The sequence below is a fragment of the Larus michahellis genome, chromosome 3 (assembly GCF_964199755.1).
Source record: "Larus michahellis chromosome 3, bLarMic1.1, whole genome shotgun sequence".
NCBI classification, from domain to species: Eukaryota; Metazoa; Chordata; class Aves; order Charadriiformes; family Laridae; genus Larus; species Larus michahellis.
Genome location: NC_133898.1, coordinates 119402263 through 119426505, shown reverse-complemented (window position 1 = coordinate 119426505; position 24243 = coordinate 119402263). Strand labels below are relative to the sequence as shown.

Below are 24243 nucleotides of genomic sequence, written 5' to 3'. Positions count from 1 at the left end.
AATCCTTATACTGAGTAAATTGCAGAAAGATGAGAAATCAAAACACTTTAAAAACTGTAATTTCCCTTCTGTAACAAATAACAAGTTTAATTCAAGTAACAGTCACCCCCAATGATAAACATTCTTGTGTTTATTTGCTGCAATGAGAGAGGGCATCCTATACAGTTGTTTTCACTTTTATTGCTGCTTCTAAAGTACTGGTAGAAAACTTGTACAAAATTAAGATGCAGTGCAAATGAAAAAATGGAAATTTTTCTGCTTTTCATGCTTGAACTGTATCTGTGAGACCAGATTTATTTGTAGCGAAAAATCAGCAACATAGTATCTTTTTTTTTTTTCCCCTCTGCAGTTCTTAATATCTTATTTCTGGCTTCCATCATCCATGAAACATGAACTTATCATAACTCTGGCACAGTATTTTCAGCGAATCATTCATTAAAGCCGTCGGCCCAGCCAGATTTGGAAAACAAACAAAAAACCTTCCAAAAGCCTCTCTTGCCCCCGATTCTAAACAAAAGCCTAAAACACAAAACCCCCACACCATGGGTGAAATTGTATGATTCCTTCAAAAAAAGAGAGCATTCTCATACACCATGAGCAAACGTAAGTGAGGTTATTTACATGACGTTAGCCTTTTTATTAATGAAAATTCAAACTCTTGATTACAACTTGTAGTATTCAAAAATCTGCAGCAAGGAAAAGACTCATACATAACCAAAAAAAAATATTTTTCCACAAAAAATGGTCTGATCTCTCCGCTACTGACCACTGCATAAAGAATCTCTCCATTTATGGTCCCCAGGTGACTGCTACTCTTACTCTGCTTAGCAATTCTAATTTTCTAGCTATTCATACCTCTCACATCAGATGGGTGGCTACAAGTCTCCAGAAGAGACAGACCATCTTCAAAACTGAAAATAAGTTTCCAATATTTTGGATTTTTTCTGCTCCTTTCCATAACACATTTCTCATTTGGAAATAAACTTTCTCCATCTGCCCACAGAGGAAAACAAGAAACTACCATTTTGGCTAATTACAGACTGCATTATCTGTATCTATTATATAGATTTTTAAGAAAAAAAAACCGCTCCAAAATACAAATGTTTGGTTAAAATAGCCATCAAAATTTCCTTAAATATTAGCTGTGACAGCTATAAACCCAGAATATCCTTATGTGGCTTATTCCATTTTTTGGAAGATGCACACACTCAAAGAACAGTTTATTATAGGGCATGGCAGATACAAATTTAGCTACCCTGCAAGGTACATCTGCTGTGTGCCTCTATCTGGTCCTTCAGAGATAATCAACACCACCAGCATCCCAGGAACTGAAAATCCATTTTAAAACTCGCAAAATTAAGTTAGTGGAGCAGAATGGAAAATTTCAGCTGGAAAGAACTGTATCACTTTGTCGGACTAAGAATACCCAACTGCAGCGCAGGCACTATTTTAATAAGTCTGGTTTTATAAGCAGAAGGACTAATAGCTGCACACATCCTCACAATTGGCTGTGAAAAAACCTTCCCATTTCGTAAATAAACCCCCTTGCTCCCTTGTATACTATATCCTGATGCATATGTATCAAGTTCAGAACGTAATCAAGTCCAGAATAACTGGCACTTCCCTATAATGCGGTATTTGTTACTTTTGCTAACATTTTCGTTTCGAACTTTAGCACCAGTATGCACTATTTCAGAGCACTTCTTATTCATCAAAACTATGGCTACTTAAAATTGACAGAGCACGCTGCAGAAGCTTTGAGAAGAAAACTCTGTAAGAGCAGAAGGTTCAAAGTTAATTGTCATCAGAATTTTATGGAGAACCTAATTGATGTTGATTCTTCTTTTTAGTCTTTCAGACAGCGGAAGGGGACTGTCTGCCCATGCAAAAGCCGGAACAGCACTTTCCGCTCGTTGCGTGGGACCAGAACCTGACCTCTCAAACGGTTGCTCTGGACTTTGGAAACAATTAACTTCCCCGACAGAGGATGGTTTTGGAGATACTTGCAATGACAAACTATTACCAGCTTTTTTTAAATTGCTCTTTTTCTTCTCCTCTTTAATTAAAAGGGCTGAGTCACTGTTTGTTCTTTTGCTAGTAACAGCATCACTCCTTTCCTTTGTGAAACGTTTTTTAAACTGACCAGGGTTCAGCTGACTGTTCTGCTGCTTATAAATCCGTTTTTTGTTCATATTATCATCATCACTGTCTTCACTAGAAGAATATCTGTTCTGACACACACTCTTTTTAAAGGAACTTTTCCAAGTAGTTTGAGTACAAGCTTTTTTAATGTGACCGCCAGTTACAACGTCTGCTGGCTTTTGAGACACTGGAGGCACTTCACACCCCAGATGCAGAGTCTCTGTTGTTTTACCACTGAGGGCTAGAGGTGTTGAACTGTTTAAATTACGGTCTTTTTGCATCATTTCATCCAGGCTGTCAGCTTTTTTGTACTGATGTTGATAAATGTGTACGCTGGATTCCCTTGAATAGTCTTCTGATAGCACATTTTTACTTTCCTGCACTAGTTTATTTAACTGACATGAGGAAGAGATATAATCTTTATCATGATGCAATGTTTCTTCTGTTTGTTTAAAATGTTTCAAAGACTCCAGTTGCATTACACCTTCAGACAACAAAGGCTTTGATGGAATGGAAGTCTTCTTAAGTATGCGCTCACTTAAAGACCACTTCTCAATCTGACCCATAGCATCATCAGAAATCAAATCAATTACAGAATGATGTTGATCAGACTGCGCAGCATCAGAATATTCCGAGCTGTTTCTTACTGTTTCATGACCCAGTGCATGTGAGTCTTTTATGTATGTGGTTAACTCAGCTGCTGGATCATGGGTATCACCCCCACGGGCTGACGAAGTGCTGAAGGAGGTTGCTTCCCAATCAATACTGCTCAGCTGTAGACCAGCTATTACAGACGAAGGGGATGATATCCTTGAATTTTCAGTAAGTTGTGCTGCCAATACAGATGAGTCAGCGAACATACTCTGTGAGAGCGAGTAAGGCGATGCAGTTGGAGGAAGAGCAGCTGCTGATGCTGGTGTCTGAAGAGTCGTTATGCAGGAAGCTGTAGCTAGCACTAGATCTTTTGACTCAGTACTCCTCTGGTGTATCTGATTTTCTGCAGGAGTTTTTATATCCGATGAGGAGTCTTGCACAGGAAGAATTTCACATCTAGATTTTAAATTCATTTGAGACAGAAGATCACTAACTTCATCATAAACTTTCGGTAATTCCTTTTCTTTTGGTCTGTCTTTCCTGTCTGAAAAAAATAAAAAGGGCATATCAAAATGTCATATTAAACACGGTTCAGATTTCCTAGTGCTAAAGTACAAAATGGTAAGAGAAAAGCACAGTCCCTGCAAGATACCTGATCTTGACAAAACATGGTATTGCTCAACAGTGGGAGAAATGTTTGTTGCTTTTGCTTCTTGTATTCTGACAAGACCCCTAAATTCCTAAGAAATAAGCTTTTGGACTTACTTTTCTGTTTCTTCTTCATAACGTCTGACTTTTCTACTTGATAAAGGGCAACGAGATCAGGATAAGCAGCCTGAAACAAAGACGACTCTTCTACTGTGACTACAAACAACTCCGCAGGCTCATCTTCTGCATCAACATAATGCTCTAAAAAAATTAATGACTGTACATTAGACACGTATATACACTAGGCGTATATATACACACATTTCAAAGCAGGGAATAAGAAAAACAAAGAATAAAAGATATATCTGAGTACAAGGAAGGTATGCGAAAAGGTCAATAGTACAATGTTTGAGATTTAGCTACAAGTCAAGTCTTTTTCCTCTTTGCCAGTCTCCTGGCTCAAACAGGCACACTAAAGGTAGAATTCTGTCACCATAGAAAAATGTCTAGCTAGTAAACAGTCGCAGCTCTGGGTACATAGTGAAAAAAGATACCAAATGCAGAGCCCAGGTCTTATTAATATGTACCAGAAAAAGTACCTGAAGACCGAGTCCCTTGCTTTCTAGGTAAATTTTTTTATTTTTTTATTTTTTTTTAAACATTGCTTTCACTGTCAGAGTATGTGAAACTTGATGCACATTTTCTATCGTTTTCATAGAAGTTTCCAATCTCACCCACATTTCATTTCCTCATAATGTTGTTAAACTCTTTTCCTCTTTAAAGCATGCTTTTCTCTTTTTCTATGAACTGTTTTGTTCTACAATGTACACAGAAACCAGACCAACCTGGCTTTTGCCACTCAACTTCAAAACAAGGAATTCCACTTTTAACACGTGTCTTGACTATCCTGTAAAAACAAGAAAAAGCCCATTAAGTTATTTCATTTAAACAGGAAATGAAAAATCTAAGTTACCTAAAATAAATCAGTACCCTAATTTTTAAGGATTTAGAGGTAAAAATATTCTTGTAATAGTAAAATTATTACATCTTTAAAAAAAATACACTATTTCTCTAAGTTATACAGCAAAATTTTGTGTCTGGATTTGAATTCTGAAACTTTTTTTGTTTTAAATGATACTGCTCAGAGGAGCGTAACAAGAAGTCAAAAAACTATTCTGCAGCAGACAACCATAACGCAGACTCCTACAAACATCAGTTTGATATCTTCAACTATGCCACCGAGAAGGCTGTTGCCATGGACAGTGGTTTTCTGAATGACCAGACAGGGTCGTTTATATCTTTTGCATGAGAGCATGAAGAAAGATAAAACATGAACTATGCAGGGACAATCAGTCTTTATGAGATTTTTCTAAAAACATTATCTGTACATCAGTTTAATAGGTTCCTACATGTGAAGAGGCTCCTGTAAATCATTACTGCATTTTTAAACACTTGTTAACAAAAGAAGTCTAGAGCACGCGTGATCTGTCTTTTAAACTCTTGAAACACTAGAAAGTGTTATAAACAGAGGATGTCAATTAATTCATTCATTATGGTAAATGCTGGTCAATTTATCTAGCCAACCCATTTAAAAAGCAGCCCCCAACCAGTCTCTCCACTCTTTTGAAAGATACCACTGAATAGAACAGCTTCTCTGCAAATAATAATTTAAGAGATTACAACACATTAAACCCAGAAGAGATACTATCACATTACTACTGACTGTTCTTCTGTCCCACAAAGTTAAGGTCTATAAAAATCTTGAACAGCATCAAGGAACATGGAAAAACCACTAACCCTGCAATACAAGAATTTGGGGGGGGAAGAATTTGGGTTTCATTTGGGAAACAAAATCATCAGATACTAAAATTAAAATAACGATTCCCTTCACACGGTGAAGTTAAGTTTAGATTTGCCAACAGACACTGTAGATTCTAAAAGTTTACAGAAGTTTAGGAAAGATTAGATCATTAAAAAAAAAATACATTGAGGGCTGATAAAATAAGAAGGTACTAATTCTGGCTCAGAAAACCCCTGGGTAACAGAAACCTGGGTGGTGGGAAAATATTCTAGGGGAAAGCACTTACATGCTTATCCTGTTTTTTTTCCTCTGCATATTCATTTTTAGTAGCAGGATACTTGGCCCTTTTTATATTCCTAAATGCAGCCATCCTGAATGAAACTGTTGTTTTGAGAAGAAGGGGTAGCAGAATAGAACCGTAAGCCAATGATTCCATCAGACACATTGTACAATGACAGTCGGTAGGTCTGATAAGACATCAGAGACCATGACTGAATCTGCAAATGCTCATTTCTAAGCCTAGGCTCTTACTTTGGATCACAGAAGCCAATTAAACTTCTGCTAAGAACCTGAGCAGAGGATCAAACCTGTAATGCTAAATCTCACGTACAGATTCAAGGAAACAGAACACAAAGCAAACATAGGAAAAAGCAGGCATTGTCAGTTAGAATGAAAAGAAACTACTATATGTATTACTTTTTGCAGTGGTAGTGTAAGGATCGGTGTACTGATCTGAATTTTTACCTCTATTCAAAATGAGCACAAAGCTTGCAACAGAGATGGAAGAAAACTATTATATTTCCATAAAAAAAAAAGGAAGAAAACTCAATTTTCATCCAGCAGCAGAAGTAAACATATTAAGTTCAAGAAATCAAACTACATTACCGTATTGCCTGCAGTTGTTTTGAATCAATGATTCCAGATTTTCTCTGGATCATATCATAACGTGTCAATAGCGCTAACAATTTCTTACAAGCGTAATGTTTGTTCCATTCCATCTTCTCAGAAGCAAAGATCTGTTAGTATAAAAAAAAACACCCCAAACTTTAAAACTTTCTTATTCTGTTAGATATCATGCTTAGACAGCTATGTAGCAGGGACACAGGACTAAATACTTAAAACATCTAGAATGCTTTTATACATTAGTGTAATGCCTGATGGCATCTCACTGACAAGGGAGGGAACAGTCATCCATAACACAGCAGATTCATCAGCTGTCAATAATAAGCCAAAGGAACAGTTGTGTAGTGGCAGCAGGTGCGATAAGACAGTTGCCAAACTCCTGATCAGATTCAGATCAGCTGTGCAAGGAGCTGTGAAAATTACATATTTTGCATGTGAGAGAAGGATGACCATGGATTTTCATTAAAGCTGCATTGTTCAACAGCAGTCTACTATGCTGTACATAATTATCACACTGTCATCAGTCCTGGAAAAATGAAACATTGTAAAAGATCTGCTTTCACCAATAAAGAACAAATAAATATCATTCTTAGAAAACAATGCTAACATACATATATTAACACGCTGCCCATCCACCCCAAAAGAAACCCCAAACACACACAAAACAAACCCCCAAAGCCTCCTGGGATATTTATTCTTTTTTTCTATGGATAGAGGAATAAGTTAGACCCCTTTCGAGCTTTGTGCACTTTGAATTAAAGGGCTTCTGAACTTGAAAGCTGGCAATGTTGTGATAAACACTGGAACAGGCTTCCTAGAGAGGTGGTCGATGCCCCAAGCCTGTTTTAAGAGGCATTAGGACAAGGCCCTTAATAACAAATTTTAACTGGGCCAGCCCTGAATTGGTCAAGCAGTTGGACTAGATGATTATTTTAGGTGACTTCCAACTCAAATAGTGTATTCTATTCGATACGCAAGAGAATTTTTGGGAAAATTCTGCTATTTTGGGAAAACAGGCAACATTCAGAATAAAAGACACTCTGCTTGTTATATACAGAAGCTGGTTATCTCAAAGATACAAAAAAAAACCCAAAAGAAAACGAACAAAACAAAATCACTGAAAAAAAAGTCCACAATCATGACCTGCTAATACCCAAAGTCACCATATATGCACTGCGTCAGTATGAAACAAGTATGAGCGAAAACAGTAGCTGTATTTGCTAATACCTTTATAAAAGGTGGGTGAAAACAAAAAAAGGTAACATCCCAGATGCATATATTATGCCATACAACCATATAGTACGTCATACTTTTTTGTATGCAGCACTCTGCAGCAGCATAATCTGCAGCACAAAGTATGCAGATTATGCAGCACTCAGCAACCCAATCTAGTAATACTGAACAGTGAAAAACATGGCAAGTGACCTTTTTTCCAAGTTCTCTTTCTTCCACTTTTCTACATACATTTTTACATCAACTGATTTTTTTCAGTCTTCAATTTTAGGCTTTCAAAAAATGAAGTTTATTAAGAAGTTGTAGCAAGATTCTTTAATTCTTATTTTCAGTAAAATTACCAACGGAGATAAAAATTATCAGATACCTTCCTTACTAATAAACAAAAAACCTACAGAGCTGAATATACAGGTTTTTGTTATATACCTGAAAGGACAATAAATTTGGCCTTTGGCATTCTTTTATCTTGATCAATTTATTCTTGTTTACAAGAAATTCTTGGATAACCTGGAGATAAAACAAAAGAGAGACAGTTTAAGAGAGGGCAGAAATCTGAAATTTCAGTTACTAGATTAAAAAGATTTATCTTTAAATAGGCTTGTTTGTTACCTCAGAGAATGGAAAGCCCTCACAACTGTTAGCTTTTCTGCAGGTAAAACAAATGCGTTAGGAACTGAACAGAAACAGAAAAGATGCAGAATTTAAATGCTCACCCTGCATACAAACGCAGGGAAAAGCAGTTCAATTTCAAGACTTTCCTACTTTCTGATATTGTCCTCCACTGCACTTGCTTGTTTCATTCGCTCTAACTGATGCCATTCACAAGGACAGCAGTATTTGGAGTCATTGGGTTTGCAGGATCTAGTGCTTTCACAGAATTTACATCCATTGTGCTCATGTTCCTTGTAAGATCCTACAGAAGCAGATGCACAAAGCGTAAGCAGAAAAAAGGTTTCCAAAAATCTCCAAATATACAAAGCTAATAGTACAAATACAAAGCTCAGAGCACATACGAATCTGACATGAAAAGCAGCTGTAAGCAGACCTGAGTGCATTAGCTGTATTTATATATTTACAGTGAAAACTGACAAATACAAGGAACCTTGGTTTTTTTCAGACTTTTCCCCAACAGTTTCAGACCTTATGCTAAATACTTTATTACCTAAAAAACTACAGAATTAGTCTGTGACATCTTGTCAAATGTACATAAGTAACATACTTGAAACAAGCTTTTTCTTCTCCAAGTGATGGGTTTAAATGAGTTCACTAATGAAAGCTGCTACCAAAATGAGGTTCCTTGAGATTAACTTCTTTTAAGAAAAGACTGCAGCAAAACCCAACAATACTAATGGATTCAGTCCTCCTGATGCAAGATCAATTCAGGCAACTAAAGAAATAGTTGCTTGTCAGTATAGCATGCATACTTTATTGATAATGATAAAAAGGCAAATATCTGGGATCACACAACAGCATTGTGATGACGTTCCATCTGCTATAAACTAGTTTCACATTTGAAGAAAGGTAGTCCCCAGCCTCAAAAATATTTATATACCGAAAACGCGAAGATAGTTCAGAAGCTGAATGACAACAAAAGCAATTTTTAATGCTAGTCATAAAAAACCCCCAAACCCAAACAATCAAAAAAACCCCACCCCACCCCACACAGCTAGAACGAAAAAGTAAACAATTAGGCTAAAAATAAAATCCAGCGCTTTTCACACTGACCTGGATGATGGCACTCAGAACAGTGAGTTACCCTTTTAACAACCAAAGGTGGATTATTACCGTACTGGAATTGTTCTTTCCATTGCTCAAACCTAAAAGGATGATATTAAAAGGATTAAGAAATATTTTTAACTTTCATACTTCAAATAAAATACTGAAAAACACTCCTTTAATACTTCTCAGGCTTCTAAGAGTTTTCTGATTTATGAAAAAGGTATTTTTAAAGTATATTATATGATTGTTGGATTTCCAGTATTGACACAGACATTATGATAACAAACACAGAAAGCATTTGGTAGCTCATGTCCTGATTCACCTCCTAATTAAAAAAAAAAAAAAAAAAAAAAATCAGCAAAAAAGTCTCTCATCAGTCTTTATGACTTCCTTTCCAAATATCAACATACATCTGCTAGCACAAGAGCTAGGAGTCAGCTAACATTTAAAACAATTAAGAAGCTTGGGCTAGCAAAACAGGAATTCATTTAGCAAATATACAGTAAGGAATGGGGTTATCTCCCCCTTACCCCTCCCCTCCCCAAATGAAGTATTACAAACATTGTCCTGGAGCTGAAGTACATACCATCAAGTCTTTGAATAAAATCAAAGTACTTAAAGTACTTCAGCACACAACTTAAGTTTTCACTTTACCTTTGCAATAAGTTTTGACCTCTCAAAGTCTCAATTAACTTTAAAGCTTGTTCTTTACCAACTCCTGGAACGCCCTATAGAGAGAGAAATATGAAACATTATTTAATGACAAACAGAAAGTATTCAGATTTTAATAAAAACTGCCTTCATAACATTATGAGACAACTGACAAAAATGATCCCATACGCTGAGAATAAATTGAGAAAAAATAACTTTTGACCAAGTTCTGCAGTCAGAAAAGGTGGCAGATTACAGCCATACTATCAGCGTAATGCACAAGCTGCACAAAATGCTCTTATGGTCAATAGCAGCTCAGATAAAACAAGGCAGAGAAAGAAGGTAGTAGAAAATAATAAGAAAAGAGGTTTTGTTTTCCTTGCTATCTGCAACAGGACAACACTATAAAATACTGATAAGATTCTTGCCAGCTAACTGCCAGAGAGCAGTTTTTTCAGAATTATCTTGGAAAGACAAGACAAAGACAGATCTTTTGGATTTTAGAGTCAAAAGGATGGAACTTAAGAGACAGAAGAAAGCCAGCAAAAAGCTTTCACTCACAGAAAAGAGATGCTTTACGACAACAGAAACTTTTAATATTTGAAGAACTCAAGTGCTTATGCAAAATCAATTCTGAGAGGTGACAAAGAAAAGGTCATCTAGTCCAATCTCCCTGCAATGAGCAGGGACATCTTCACTTTGATCAGGTTGCTCAGAGCTCCGTCCAACCTGACCTTGAATCCTTCCAGGGATGAGGCATCTACCACCTCTCTGGGCAACATGTTGCAGTAGCTTGGCAACTATATCAGCCAATTCCCTAAGGACTCTGGGATGTATTGGGTCAGGTCCTACAGACTCCTCCTGTATGTTCAGGTTCCTCACATGGTCGCAAAGCTGATCTCATACAGTGGGAAGGACTTTGCTCCCCCAGCCCCTGCCTTGAGGTCCATCCACTCAAGAGGTGTGGGAAGAGAGGTCGCCAGTGAAGACCGAGGCAAAGAAGTTGTTAAGTACCTCAGCCTTCTCCTCATCCCTTGTTACCAGTTTGCCAGTCTCACTCATCTCAGGGGGATATGCTCTCTTTGACCTTCCTTTTCTGGTTGACATACTTATAGAAGCCCTTCTTATTATTCTTTGTTATTCCCTTGCCAAGTTCAGCTCCAGCTGCACCTTGGCCTTTCTGACCCCACCCCTACACAACTGGGCAGCGTCCCTACACTCTTCCCAGGATACCTGACCCTGCTTCTACTGCCTGCGCATCTCTTGCTTGCCCTTTAGTTTGACAAGCAGATCTCAACTCAGCCATGCAGGTCTCTTGCCCTCCTTTCCTGATTGCTTACACCTGGGCTTTGAGAGATCTTGTGCTCTAAGGAAAGCGTCCTCAGAGATCTGCCAGCTCTGTTCTGCTCCCTTGTCCCTGAGGGCAGTTTCCCAGAGGGTCTTATTGACTCACTCCTTGAAGATCTGGCAGTTTGCTTTCCTAACATTCATGGTCCTGACTTTACTATTCCCCTGACCCATATCCCTCAGGACTGCAAACTCCACCGGTGCATGATCACTGCAGCCCAGGCTGTCTCCAATCAGATCACTTGCGTCAGGTCCAGTATTGCCTCTCCTCTGGTGTAGATGTCTATTACTTGGCTTAAGTAGTTATCTCTGATGCACTCCAGGACTCTCCTGGACTGCCTACAGTTCACTGTGCTACTTTTCCGGCAGATGTCGGGGTGGTGAAGTGCCCCAGCAGGACAAGAGCCTGCAACTGCGATGCCTCCTGTAGCTGGAGTAAGGTGGCTTCATCAAGAGGCTCCCCTTGATCAGGTGGCCTGCAGTAGACACCAACCACAAGGTCCCCTTTGTTACCTTTGTCTCTTATTCTTACCCATAGGCTTTCAACCTGCTCATGGGTATTCTTCCAAGACAGCTCTTCACACTCTATCCTACCGAAAAACCCAAAATTGTGGTGGTGACACCAGCCTCAGAGCCACATATTAATAGACTGGGCCCATCTGTTTCTTTCAATGTCACTGCCTGCAACTGGGATGAGAGAGGAGAAAAAACACCTGTCCTCCAGGTTCCCTTACCAACCATCCCCAAGCCCTGAAATCTCTTTTGACCCCCCTTGGATTACACGTTGCAGCTTCATCGCCACCCACATGAAAGAGCAGCAATGGGTAAGAGTCTGAGGGCTGTACTAGACTAGGAAGTTTCCTAGTGATGTCCTTAATCTGGGCCCCACGAAGGCAGCAGACCTCCCTAAGAGGAGGGTCTGGGCGGCATATCAGACCCTCTGCTCCCTTCAGAATGGGGTTGCCTACAACTATAACCTGTCTTTTCTTCTTCGTGGAGGTGGTTGTGACGTGGGGGAGGTAGGCCTTCCCCACCTTCACGGTACTGTTGGTGAAGATGGACCATCATTCACATCATCATCCATTGACCGGCCTTTTGTCAAAACGCACAAGTCTCCCTCGATACACTGTCTTGAAAAACAATAAACTATAAGTACCTAATAAAAAAAAAATTACATTGCTTACCTTTGGAAGATAATCACAACCCAGAAGAACAGCTAGCCCAATCAAAGACTCTCTGTCACAACCAAGCTTCTCCTTAATAGAGGACATTGTGTAACAGTCAAGAACTGGATCCTGCAAGAGAAATTTATCATACATTTTATTTCTGTAACATCAGGGAAGGAACTGCCCTGAGTCACGTTTAACTGCGATTGCTTACGCACCCCTATTCACCTACACCTGCAGGAAATGGGTCTATCCCATAAGAGGTGTCTGATAGCAAAAATAAAAAAAACAGCAATTAAATTTCATTATGTAATGCATGGACACAACATAAATAACTATAGTTCTGGAATTTCAAGTTGTAAGTATAAGCATCAACTGTTGAAAGAAACTAAAATAAGCCAAAGTTTTTTTTTATTGCTTACTACCTGTAGAAAAAGTGTGGCAAAATTAATATTATGTAGTAATAGTAGCTGTGTAAGTGATCTCAGGAATTGCAGTTTTTAAAGTCCATGTCAACATTTTAATGTGCTACTTGAGTAAAAAAAAGAAAAAATAATTAAGATGTTACCTAGTATATTAGACATGAGCTAAAGGAACACCTGAAACTCTGAAGGGTAGAGGGACTCAAACACATGAACATGAAATCAAGATTAACATGAATTATAAGGTAGGCCACTGCCTCCCCCAAAAACCCCATGCAAGCTGACAACCCAAAATAATCTAGTTTTCTGGAACAGATACCCCTGACAGACACACACCTACATAAACCATTTTTTGATGTTGACTCAGGTATGTAACAAAGTACACCTGAAAAATTGAGGCCACCTTCATTTTTTGGTGATAAATGACAAGGAAGTTGAATGAAAGCAAAGAACCAAATCAAGAGAAAACCCAAAAATGGTGCCATCAAAGCAAATCATCTTCCATCAGCTTTATTTTTTTTTAGAAGTTAGTTGTTCATAGTGCTTTTTTTTCCTATTCTATTGATTTTCTCCTATTACTGAAGTATTTCCTCAACAAGTCTTCCTGATGAACATTATTTAAAATTCCAACCCAAATACCGTTTTTCCTACACTTTCTCGTTAGATTCACCAGACAGAACACATGCATTCCTTTCTCTGATTTATAGAGAAAGTGTAAGTTCTGGAAATTTGGGGTTGCCTTTCACCAGCTCTGGAAAATTGCATTCCTAACAAATGAACACTTCAGCCCAAGGTCATAAATTGATTTGGTTTTTTGAATGACCACAACAATTGATTATTATACAGATGTACATCCCTACACTATTCATGTTCAATTGGAGACTAATAGTATTCATTATAAGTATATTCATAATAAAAGAAACCTGTAGGATGCAAGTGTGTGAACACTGTTATTAGACCCAGGAGGCCAACCACTCCCATATGTCCCTAACAGTAAATTTATAGGAAGCAATTATTTCACTCAAATTCTCCACTGTAGAGGAGGAAAGGGAAAAAAAAGTTTGATACTTAGCTTTATATTACACATCACAGGACAGTACAAACACAGACACTAATACCCTAAGTATTCCTCCATTCAGTTGTTTTGCTCTCGCATCCAATACACAGATTGCTAATGAATCAAACACAGCGTTCCTGTCTTAAAAGTACTATTTTAAATAAACCCAGCTACTAGAGGGTAAATGCAATAACATCTAAGTAATTGTTTCAAGTCTCTTCTTTCTATTTACATTTTTTGGGAAGAGTCTAAAGAGAGGGTGAGAATGGGATGAGATACGTTACCTTTGCATTCATGGCAAAGTTCCTATAAACTGTTTGAGCTCCATATAAGAAGACATCTCCATCATTGGTAATGCAGCCATCAACGTGTCCTTTTGCATTCAGGTAGGCACACATTGCCTCTGCTTCCCCGACTGCTTGAACCCAAGGGACACCTAAACATTCCAGCAGTTCAAGACACTAAACGAAGGAATCCAAAAGGAAAGAGAGACTGAATGCTGAATTACATCCACTTATTAGTATGTGTTTTCTCAGACACAATTGTATACAAAAACTGCTACCGTTGCACTGTCTATAGAACACTATGTTAATACAAGCACCACTGTAGGGGAAATATAGTTTACCATAACAGTCAAAAGAAACATCCAACTAAGAGCAAAGTATTAGTTACAGGACTTGAAGACAGCATGACTAATGGTTACTCGTTCACAGAGATCTTTACACTTTAAATGGATATTTAGGATGTTTTCAAAATAAGAGTAACAAAGTAATATTTATCTTTGTAAAACAACACTGTTTACTCAAGTAGTGATACTGGGCTAGCACAGACATCTTTCAACAGACACCAGACTCCATGAGAATACCAAGCATGAAAGTACAGTACTGTTGCCCTAGTAAGGCTGGATCACATTATAAGACTCAAAGGGTTGCAGTCAACACCTCCACGTCCAAGTGGAAATCAGTGATGAGTGGCGTTCCTCAGGGGGCAGTACTGGGACTGGTGCTGTTTAACATCTTTGTCAGTGACATGGACAGTGGGATCGAGTGCAGCCTCAGCAAATTTGCCAATGACACCAAGCTGTGTGGCACCAGCAGTCGGCATGGTGAAGGGATGCCATCCAGAGGGACCTGGACAAGCTCAAGAAGTAGGGCCGTGTGAACCTCGTGAGATTTAACTAGGCCAAGTGCAGGGTCCTGCACCTGGGTCACAGTAGTTCCAAAGACAAATACAGACTAGGCAGAGAATGGATTGAGAGCAGCCCTGAAGAGGACTTGGGGCTGTTGGTGGATAAGAAGCTCAACATGAGCCGGCAACACATGCTCGCAGCCCAGAAAGCCAACCACATCCTGGGTTGCACCAAAAGAAGCATGTCCAGCAGGTCAAAGAAGGTGATCGTACCCCTCTACTCTGCTCTTGCAAGACCCCACCTGGAGTACTGCATACAGCTTTGGAGTCCCCAGCACAAGAAGGACATGGACCTGTTGGAACGGGTCCAGAGGAAGGCCACAACGATGATCAGAGGGCTGGAGCACCTCTCCTATGGGGACAGGCTGAGAGAGTTGGGGTTGTTCAGCCTGAAGAGAAGGCTCCGGGGAGACCATGTAATGAACTTCCAGTACTGAAAGGGGGCCAACAGGAGAGATGGGGAGGGAGGGACTCTTTATGAGTCAGTGTAGCGATAGCATGAGGGGTAACAGTTTCAAACTGAAAGAGGGGAAATTTATATTAGATATTAGGAAGAAATTCTTTACTGTGAGGGTGGTGAGGCACTGGGACAGGTTACCTGGGGAAGCTGAAGATGTCCCATCCCTGGAAGTGTTCAAGACGAGGCTGGATGAGGCTTTGAGCAACCTGGTCTAGTGGGAGGTGTCCCTGCCCATGGCAGGGGGACTGGAACTAGATGATCTTTAAGGTCCCTTCCAACCCAAACCATTCTATGATTCTAAGACAAACTGATATATACTCATATATACCTCTTATAAATTTCAGAGAAAATAATTTCTTTTAGAATTCAAGAATAAAACATGAATTAATACATTCAACCTGTTGAAGCCATGAGCATCTATAAATTCTATTTCATAAAATTCTGGTTAAATGGTTAAATATCTGCAACAATGAATGAAAAACAAAAATTACTGAACAGGAGGTCTTTGCACCCAGAGTTGTCTCAACCAGTTATACGAAAAAGTCTTCCTTTTAGCCTAATCCAGTAGGCTTCAACAAGTATATCCTCTTAGCTATACAGCTACCCAGTCACAGATCTAGCTTACAAAACAGTTCTGTGTACCACTTCAAAAACACACTAGCTTAGCTAGTGTACATAGGTACACAACACATTTTTTTTCAATCTAGAAAAAAATTAAGTATGAATACTAACACCATTAAAGAACAAGAAAGTTGAATTTCTGTAGTAAACACCCAATTACGACTGTGGCTCACTACAGCATTACATGCACAGAACACATCAAACAAGAAAATATTCTAACCCCCTCTACAAAAACAATTAAGAGATGCTGTAATGCCCAATTTCAAAGGCATATATTCCCTCAAAGCTCAATTACTGTTGAAATTTGTTGTGTAGTAACTATTATTTCTTTAAAGTTCTTTTATTTAATGTTGTTAAGATTTCTTCCTATCACATTAAAAATACTTAAACACAGGCCTCAATTACTTACCTCTTTTAAAATTGCTTTAAATAAAGATCTCCCGGTTCTTGCAGCTCCAACTTTCTTTGAAGGTCCATAGCGCATCTCATTCCTCTTGCTCATAGTGTCTGCTTTCAACTTGGGAGCTTCTCCTTCCATGACAAAAACTAGTTTAATTCCCATTGATGTCAAGAAAGAGTATCGAAAAAATAGATTTCTGCAATAAAGCAAAGCGTTCCATAAGATGCAGAATTACCGAACATTGATTTCTTTAGAGGTTTTCCTTATATTCCTCAGCCTACCCCAGAAACAAACTTAGCTTTCTCTCCACCTTTTATGAGTCCCTCACCCTCAGGCTAACTTATCGATATCCCTGTCTTTGGTTGAAGTTGTTTTACTATGAATTTGTAACATATTTACAAAATTCCCAAGAAAATACCACGTAAGGACAAGAAAGATCTTTTTTAGGTGTAAACAAATTTAAAAGGCTCATTAAAAAAACATGCAATATCCAAAGTCTGCTTCCAAACACATATCCACATTGATTCTTTCAGATCAAATTTTAATCCAAAAATCTATCAATACATGTACCTCATATTCTGAAGTGACTGAATGCTGTGATATTAGACAGACTCATAGATACCATTACCATGCCAATTTAGTTCATATGCAAACCAGCATCACTGATGGGTGGAATTTTGCAAGGCAGTAATAACAACTATTTGGTAAAGAGAGCAGTAATATGCTTTTTTTCTAGTAATTCCAGGATCAATCTTTCAAAAAGAATAGCCCAAACATTTATATCTTTTCAACTGACATGGAGAGACCATTGTTCTAGACTAAATTTTGTACATTTGCTGTTGGTAAAAAAGGATAAGGTGATCTTTCGAGGCTAGTTCTATTTTCACAAAATGATATAAAAATCAATCACTTACAGTAAGTTTCTCTAAAATACTTAGTAAAACAATTTAATTTCCAACTGCCTGAAAACTTTTTTTTTTTTTGGTAGAAATCTGTTCATCCCTTTGTCTTGCTTTGGAAAGACTGCATAAGAGATCTGGACTGATGCTTCAATTCCACTGCACACAGGACATCCTACCAGAGGGAAGTAATGACTTTGGTCATGCTTCAAGTTTTAGTTAATTACCCACTTAGCATCATGAGCATAACGTTTTAAGAAATTATTCCCAGATGATGATGATATTTCATATCAACTGAATTCAACAGAAGACACAGGAACATCTAGCGGCAGCTAGTAACTCAGTATTCTTGAGCTAACCAATAACAGATCATTTATGAAAATTTGTATATATTTTCATTTTTGTCAGCATCATTTGCAGAAAACAGTGCTTTAAAGTTACAGCTGCTTATACTTGCTCATCCCTTAAGTATGTGATTCATTTAAATTAAAAACATATGTATTCTCCAAGGTTGTTCATAAGCCTGAAGAATTATTTAAACCCATTTAATTCAACATGGAGTCTAAATAGAATTTTAATTTATAAGCCAGATCAGGGTAGAACATGCACGACTCAGCATGCTCTGAACTGACTAGCATCCAAACTGCTGTGATAAACAGTTGAAACTCTCATATCACCTTCCATCACACAGCCTCAGAAATATATAGGAATTACCACACTGATTTGTGTTCCTTGATAATCTGTATATCACATAGGGCTATACCACAGTAAGACAAACATGGTTCTGCTTACATTCATCTCATCTTTATCTACAGTTGAGGCCTTGAGACAAAGTAGGCTGGGCCCAAGAACTTCTATTTGCACCCAAGCATTAAGTTGAATTCAGCCAGTATGACTGAGTCTTCACTTCAAAACCCTTATGCATGTAGCACAAAGAACAATAACAGAATCAAAACAACACAGTCATATGAATTTCAGAGGTAGTCTTAAATTTAGAATAAGTATCATACCTAAATTACACAGCTACAAGGCTTTTGGCTACAACAATTTATATGGATACCATACCTCAGATGTGGCTTGGTAACTACTCCAATCATCTTTTTAACAGTCTGTGCTTCACAAACCCACAGACTTAAATCAACAGCCAGCGTTTTTCCTTTGAGACTGCTCAAGTTGACAGGTTGCTTCACAGGCTCAAGGATTTGCCACAAATTAGTCACTCCCATTGTTCTAGCTTCTTCGGTGTCAGCATGAAGATTTTAGCTGTGAAGACCAAGCGAAATAAAATACTTTCAGAATATAACATGAAGTAGGACATATGAATGTGAGGTTCGGAAAATATTTAGTAATTATCAATTTTACTTTTATGAACCAAGAACATTTGCAATCAAGCCTTCTAACTGTGTAGTGACTCCGGTTCACAGATGGTTTATTATTCAATACCTTTTTTGGACTGTACATTTTCATTGCTAATAGCCTGAACATAAATAAAACCAAACTCAGCTGGGCAGAAAAAAATAAGTTAAATCATTCACTTGCGGGTCTCGTGTTCCTTGCATACACACAATCCAAGCTTCATTTAAAAACAAAGAAAAACCACACCTCTCAAGGGAATTACTCCCTGAAGTGGCAGAATTCACATTAAAATGTTTCTGTTCAAACAGAAGTAGATTATAGCTACTTGAGGAACATTTACAACGATGATGGAAATTAAACTCTCCTTAGTATTCCAAGATACACAGATTCTGGTTTGTGAAATTCAAGCTGGACTTCAGGAAAGAAATGACAGAGGCTACTGCAGCACTGGTTGCCAAGAGGTTACAGAATATTAATTCTTGGAGATTTGCAACATCCAGCCAGCATACTGTCTGGCTGATTTAATTCAATACGGGTAGAAGTCTTCCTCTGAGCAGGGAGTCAGCAATGATAACCTCCGGAAGTCCCTTCCAACAAACATTTTGATGTTTGTAACATGCAGAAACACGCCACTGTGTATATTTTTACTATTTTAATTTTGCTATAGTGTTACTGGCACCACCTATAATGAATGACAGCTGAAAATATACACCCGTTAGGTAGTATATTTCTTTGTCTTTTATTTAAGTATTCTCCATGCTTCTCCATTACTGGATTTAATTTTCTTCCTTTCCTTCTTTCCTTTTTCATTATTCTTCTGGTTTTCACACGTTGCCACTTCTACACAAGGCCGCTAACACATACTGTGCTTTTCCCCCTCACAACACCAATCTATTCCTGCACTGTCTTACAGTACAAAGTTTGCCTCATGCATTTCTCCACTTTTTCCTTTTCTCCCTCAGTATCAGAAGATAAAAAACAAATAAAATCTGTAACGTTTTCTATTTCTTTCATCCTGATTTTGAAACTACCGTATACTCAGATAAAATAAAACCCTTATTTCAATGATTCATGACTAGAGGAGCCAGCTACCTGGGCTCTGCAATCTGCTTAAGACACATGAGGAGCTATGCCACCTCGTGGCCTCTAGTGAACACAGTCACGTTAAATTCAGCAATCTTCCACATTTACTACCACCACAGTCCGTCAGAACAGCAAGCCTGTCTTTGTAGGGTGCACTGTGTTATACTCTAGAACCGTTTTAAAGCAAGGCAGCTAATCAATAATACATGATTTCTGACACTGCAGGAATTGCAGGTTGTTTTAAATCAAGTTCTAATATTAAGATTTACTTTCAACAAAAATCACATTTCTCTAATCCATTTCTTCAACTACTTCAATCACTCAACCTGATTTTAGTTGTAGGCATATAGGGTATGATGTATTGCTTCTGTTGTTGTTATACCTCAAGCACATAAAATGAGTTAAAAATATAAATAAGACATGCAAATACATGGCATAATCTCTTGAAGTCCAGGATGACAGAATCATCATAGAATCACAGGGTTGGAAGGGACCTCTGGAGATCACCTAGTCCAACCCCCCTGCCAGAGCAGGGTCACCCAGAGCAGGTCGCACAGGAATGCGTCCAGGCGGGTTTTGAATATCTCCAGAGACAGAGACTCCACCACCTCCCTGGGCAGCCTGTGCAAGGGCTCTGCCACCCTCAGAGTAAACAAGCTCCTCCTCATGTTTAGGTGGAACTTCCTATGCCCACGTTTGTGCCTATTACCTCTTGTCCTGTCCCCATCCTCCTGACACCCACCCTTTAAGTCTTTATAAGTGTTGATAAGGTCCCCCCTCAGTCGTCTTTTTTCCAGACAGAAGAGACCCAAATCCCTCAGTCTTTCTTTATAAGAGAGGTGTTCCAGTCCCCTCATCATCTTGGTAGCTCTCTGCTGCACCCTCTCCAGCAGTTCCCTGTCCCTCTTGAACTGGGGGGCCCAGAACTGGACACAGTACTCCAGACGTGGCCTCACCAAGGCAGAGTAGAGGGGAAGAATGACCTCCCTCGACCTTCTGGTCACACTCTTGATGCACCTGTCCTGGTTTAAGGTAAAACAGAACCAACTTTCTGATTTGTAATTTTACTTTTTAGCTTGGCCTCTTCTAACTGACTAAAATCTGAAATTAACAGCATATTTTTCAGAAACTGTTCACTCTGAGTGGTAAAGCCGGATTATACCAAGGACTGGTATGCACAGAGGCTCTTGCTTATACTTATTGCTGTAACAACCAAGGTCAGCTAACTTCACTGTTTACCCCGTTAGAGGGTCAGAAGCGGAGAAGCGTAGCAGGGTCCCACCTGCAGGGAGGAGCAGATGGGACAGGTGACCAAAAATTGACCAACAGGGTATTCCATCCCATCTGCGTCACGCTCAGTATAAAAGCTGAGGGATCAAAGGGGCAAGGCTGCTCTGGCTTGCTTTTTCTTCAATGGCCGACATCTGAGGAGGACCCTGTCTGTTTGTCTGCCTTTGATCCCAATCCGAGCATTCCTGACTCTAGTTCTAGAATTCAGCTCCTGTCCATTGCTGACTCCAGTCTGGGACTTTCCCTGTCTCTGCTGGTGATGCGATCGTCATCCTGGGAGCTGGATACCGTTTTGTACATATCGTATACTTTTTTTCCTCCTTTAATTTTTATTATTCTATTATTATTTGCTATTTTTAAATTTATTATTATTTTCATTAAAGTAGTTTAGTTCTTTTTCTAAACTCGTAAATCTCCTTATCTCTTCCTCTCCTCTCTGAGGAGAAAGTGGGGGGAGGGCCATCTGTCGTTCTGATGGCCCAATCCGGCCAAAACCATGACAGCACGCCGGGATGCCATTGGCCTTCTTGGCCACGAGGGCACATTGCTGGCTCATGGTCATCCTGTTGTCCACCAGGACTCCCAGGTCTCTTTCCACAGAGCTGCTCTCCAGCAGGTCAGCCCCCAACCTGGACTGGTGCATGGGGTTATCCCTCCCCAGGTGCAGCACCCTACACTTGCCCTTATTGAATTTCACAAGGTTCCTCTTTGCCCAGATCACCAGCCTGTCCAGGTCTCTCTGTATGGCAGCACAGCCTTCCGGTGTGTCAGCCACCCCCCCAGCTTTGTGTCATCGGCAAACTTGCTGAGGGTGCACTCTATCCCCTCGTCCAGGTCATTCATAAATATATTGAAGAGGACTGGACCCAGTACTGACCCCTGGGGAGCACCACTCTTCACTGACCTCCAACTAGACTCTGTGCCCCTAATCACAACCCTCTGAACTCTGTCTTTCAACCAGTTATCTATCCACCTTACTAGATGTCCATTCATCTAGCCCACTCGTCCTAAGCATCAATTGATGATCAATTTCCCTGACGCACAGGGGAGGCTAATAAAAGGCATCCAAACCTTTGCAAAAGACAAGTGTGATATTCAGGTTCAATGGAGTTTAACAAGAGAACACCTACCAAAAAAAGGAAGATGTCTTTTTTGATGTTATCATTTGGTTCCTGTCAGTCTGTATCAATACAAATTTTTTAAAAAACTGTGTTAGTTGGTTACTAAATATTGTTATGGAATATCACATGGTACTTACAGGAAAGAACGATTAACAGGAAAGACAAATACACTACAAACACTTAGCATTCCGTAAGATTACAAATAATAAAGAAAAAAGTATAAAAAATTTGGTAACTACAAACAAACCCCATTTTTTTTTCATTATCAGGTAACAAAGTATTGTTATTTGAGGACAGAAGCTTTCCTCATCCCCATTCAACATATATCTAAGGTTGAGTTATGAAAGCCTGTAAGACCTACCAGTCTTTGCTTTTTTGCCCGTATTCTATAAAATATTTAGATCTGGATCCTGTATACAAACAGATCTACTACTGTTAATAGCAGTGATCTGTCTACTCCGATTTTGTTGAGGAGCTTCACTCATCAAAAGCCTCCAATCAGCTTACAGAGATGGTAACTTCCAAAGAGGGAGACTGAACCTAATTTTTTTGATATACTTACAAATCACTGAAGACATCATCCTATTATAAGATCATTGTCACAAAATATAAATTAAAAAACCCTACACAAAACCTTCTCGATTTCTCATTGGGCCAGTATGTGCTATAGCTATATAGATTTTAGGTTTTATAAAATGTACTTTAGGACTATATTCTGCTCTACGAAGTTTCACAGCTGAAAAAGTAAGCCAATTGCTTATAAATAACGACAGAAGAGATTTAATGCTGAAGCTTAATTCATACCGATACACTTTCACTCATTGCCAAGGTAACTTGCAAAGACTGACAAGCATATGCTTTATATCTGACCCAGAGACCTCTAAAAAGAGAAAGGGGGCAGAGAGGGGTGAAAGGGGGGAAAAAAGTGAAAAAAAGAAAGCCCACAACACGTTTTTAACAACTCTCCCACTCCCTCTCTGCCCCGCTGCGATGCCCCAGCACCCGGCACAGCTTTGCCGATGAACCTGAGCGCCTCAGTGGCGTGCTGTACTTCAGCACGTACAGATCCCTCAACCTCCTACGTTGTTTTTTTTTCCCTGAGATGAAAACAAAACCGAGAAGTTGCCTGACAACGATGTATCAAGCCGCACTGCCATCTTGAACACAAGCATTTAAAATTCCCGCCTCGACGCCAGCGAGAGATAAACGCTGCACCGCAGGGGAAGAAGGAGCCGCTTCCCTGACGGGCTGCGAGACGAAGAGCCTTCTGCAGGACTCTCCCTGCCCGCTCAGAGGGCTGCAGGCCTGACTCCACGTTTGGGGCTGGGGGCCTGCTCTCCCGCAACGCTCCCCCCCTGCCTGCCTGCCTGCCCGCCCAGCCGAGGCGCCTTGAGGCCCCCGACGTCCCCTCAGCGACGGCGGCTTCAGAGGAGGGGGGGATTAGTAGAAACTTACATCCCGGTTTGAGCCCCGAAAGGCTCAGAGAAACCCGAGCTGGCCCAGCCGCTAAGTCCCGCGGCAGAGCAAAGGAGGAGAGACGAAACCCCCAATCCCACTCGCCCGCTCCAGAGCCCCAATGAGTGGCTCCGCCCTCCGGAAAATGGCGGCGGCGCGGAAACGGCCTCCTCAGGGCGGGGGCGGTGGCAGCGCGCAGGCGCCCGCGCCCCGCGGCGGCTCTTCCGTCGCACGGGACGGGGGATCTTCCCGGGCGCCGAGTGGGCTGGTGGTCGTTTAACGGCCCCGCCGCCGCCGTTGGTGCTGAGGAGAGGTAGGGCGGGGGGCGGCGGCTCTGGGAGCGGGGGTGGCTGTAAGGGGGGGAGGTCGTAGGGTAGCGGTGGTGTCTGCCCCTGCCCCGGCGGGCTGTGTCAGGGCAGCGCCGGGCCGGGAGCTCCGCTGTGATGGTTCCGTCAGTCGTAGCTGGCTTTTGTCACTTGCCGTCCCGCATGGCTGCTGTGCCTAGCGTGAGGGCTGCCCGCCGGGTGCCCGGCACTGTGAAGGCGGGAGGGGGAAGCGGGTAAGGACCGGGGAGAAGCTGCCGCCTGGGCTTTCCAGCCGCCAAGGGGGCGGTGCGTGGATCTTCCCGGTTTCGCCCAGAGACTCCCTCCACCAGGACTCCAAGGTCTCTTTCCACAGAGCAGCTCC

General features: G+C 40.3%; 2 protein-coding genes across 4 annotated transcripts in view; one reads left to right on the top strand and one right to left on the bottom strand.

Annotated features, from left to right (window-relative positions):
* Positions 1-119: 119 nt before the first annotated feature.
* GEN1 (GEN1 Holliday junction 5' flap endonuclease) lies at positions 120-23692 on the bottom strand. Of its 2 annotated transcripts, XM_074581905.1 has the most exons (15): positions 23557-23692; positions 22111-22160; positions 18317-18514; positions 16362-16548; positions 13968-14144; positions 12223-12333; positions 9695-9768; positions 9047-9138; positions 8084-8234; positions 7931-7967; positions 7748-7828; positions 6071-6201; positions 4230-4291; positions 3502-3645; positions 120-3280 (listed from the first exon to the last, which is right to left on the bottom strand). In XM_074581905.1, exons 3-15 carry the CDS (start codon positions 18475-18477, stop codon positions 1824-1826), a joined length of 2865 nt encoding a protein of 954 aa, XP_074438006.1. In that variant the 5' UTR covers positions 18478-18514; positions 22111-22160; positions 23557-23692; the 3' UTR covers positions 120-1823. The 2 variants fall into 2 exon arrangements, with proteins under 2 accessions (XP_074438006.1, XP_074438004.1); XM_074581903.1 differs by lacking the exon at positions 22111-22160 and having other exon boundaries at positions 23557-23683.
* SMC6 (structural maintenance of chromosomes 6) overlaps positions 23690-24243 on the top strand; it is a 37769-nt gene continuing 37215 nt past the window's right edge. For both annotated transcript variants that reach the window (XM_074581902.1, XM_074581901.1), the window contains exon 1: positions 23690-23869. The gene's annotated coding sequence lies outside the window, so the exon portion shown is untranslated. The remainder of the gene's footprint in view (positions 23870-24243) is intronic.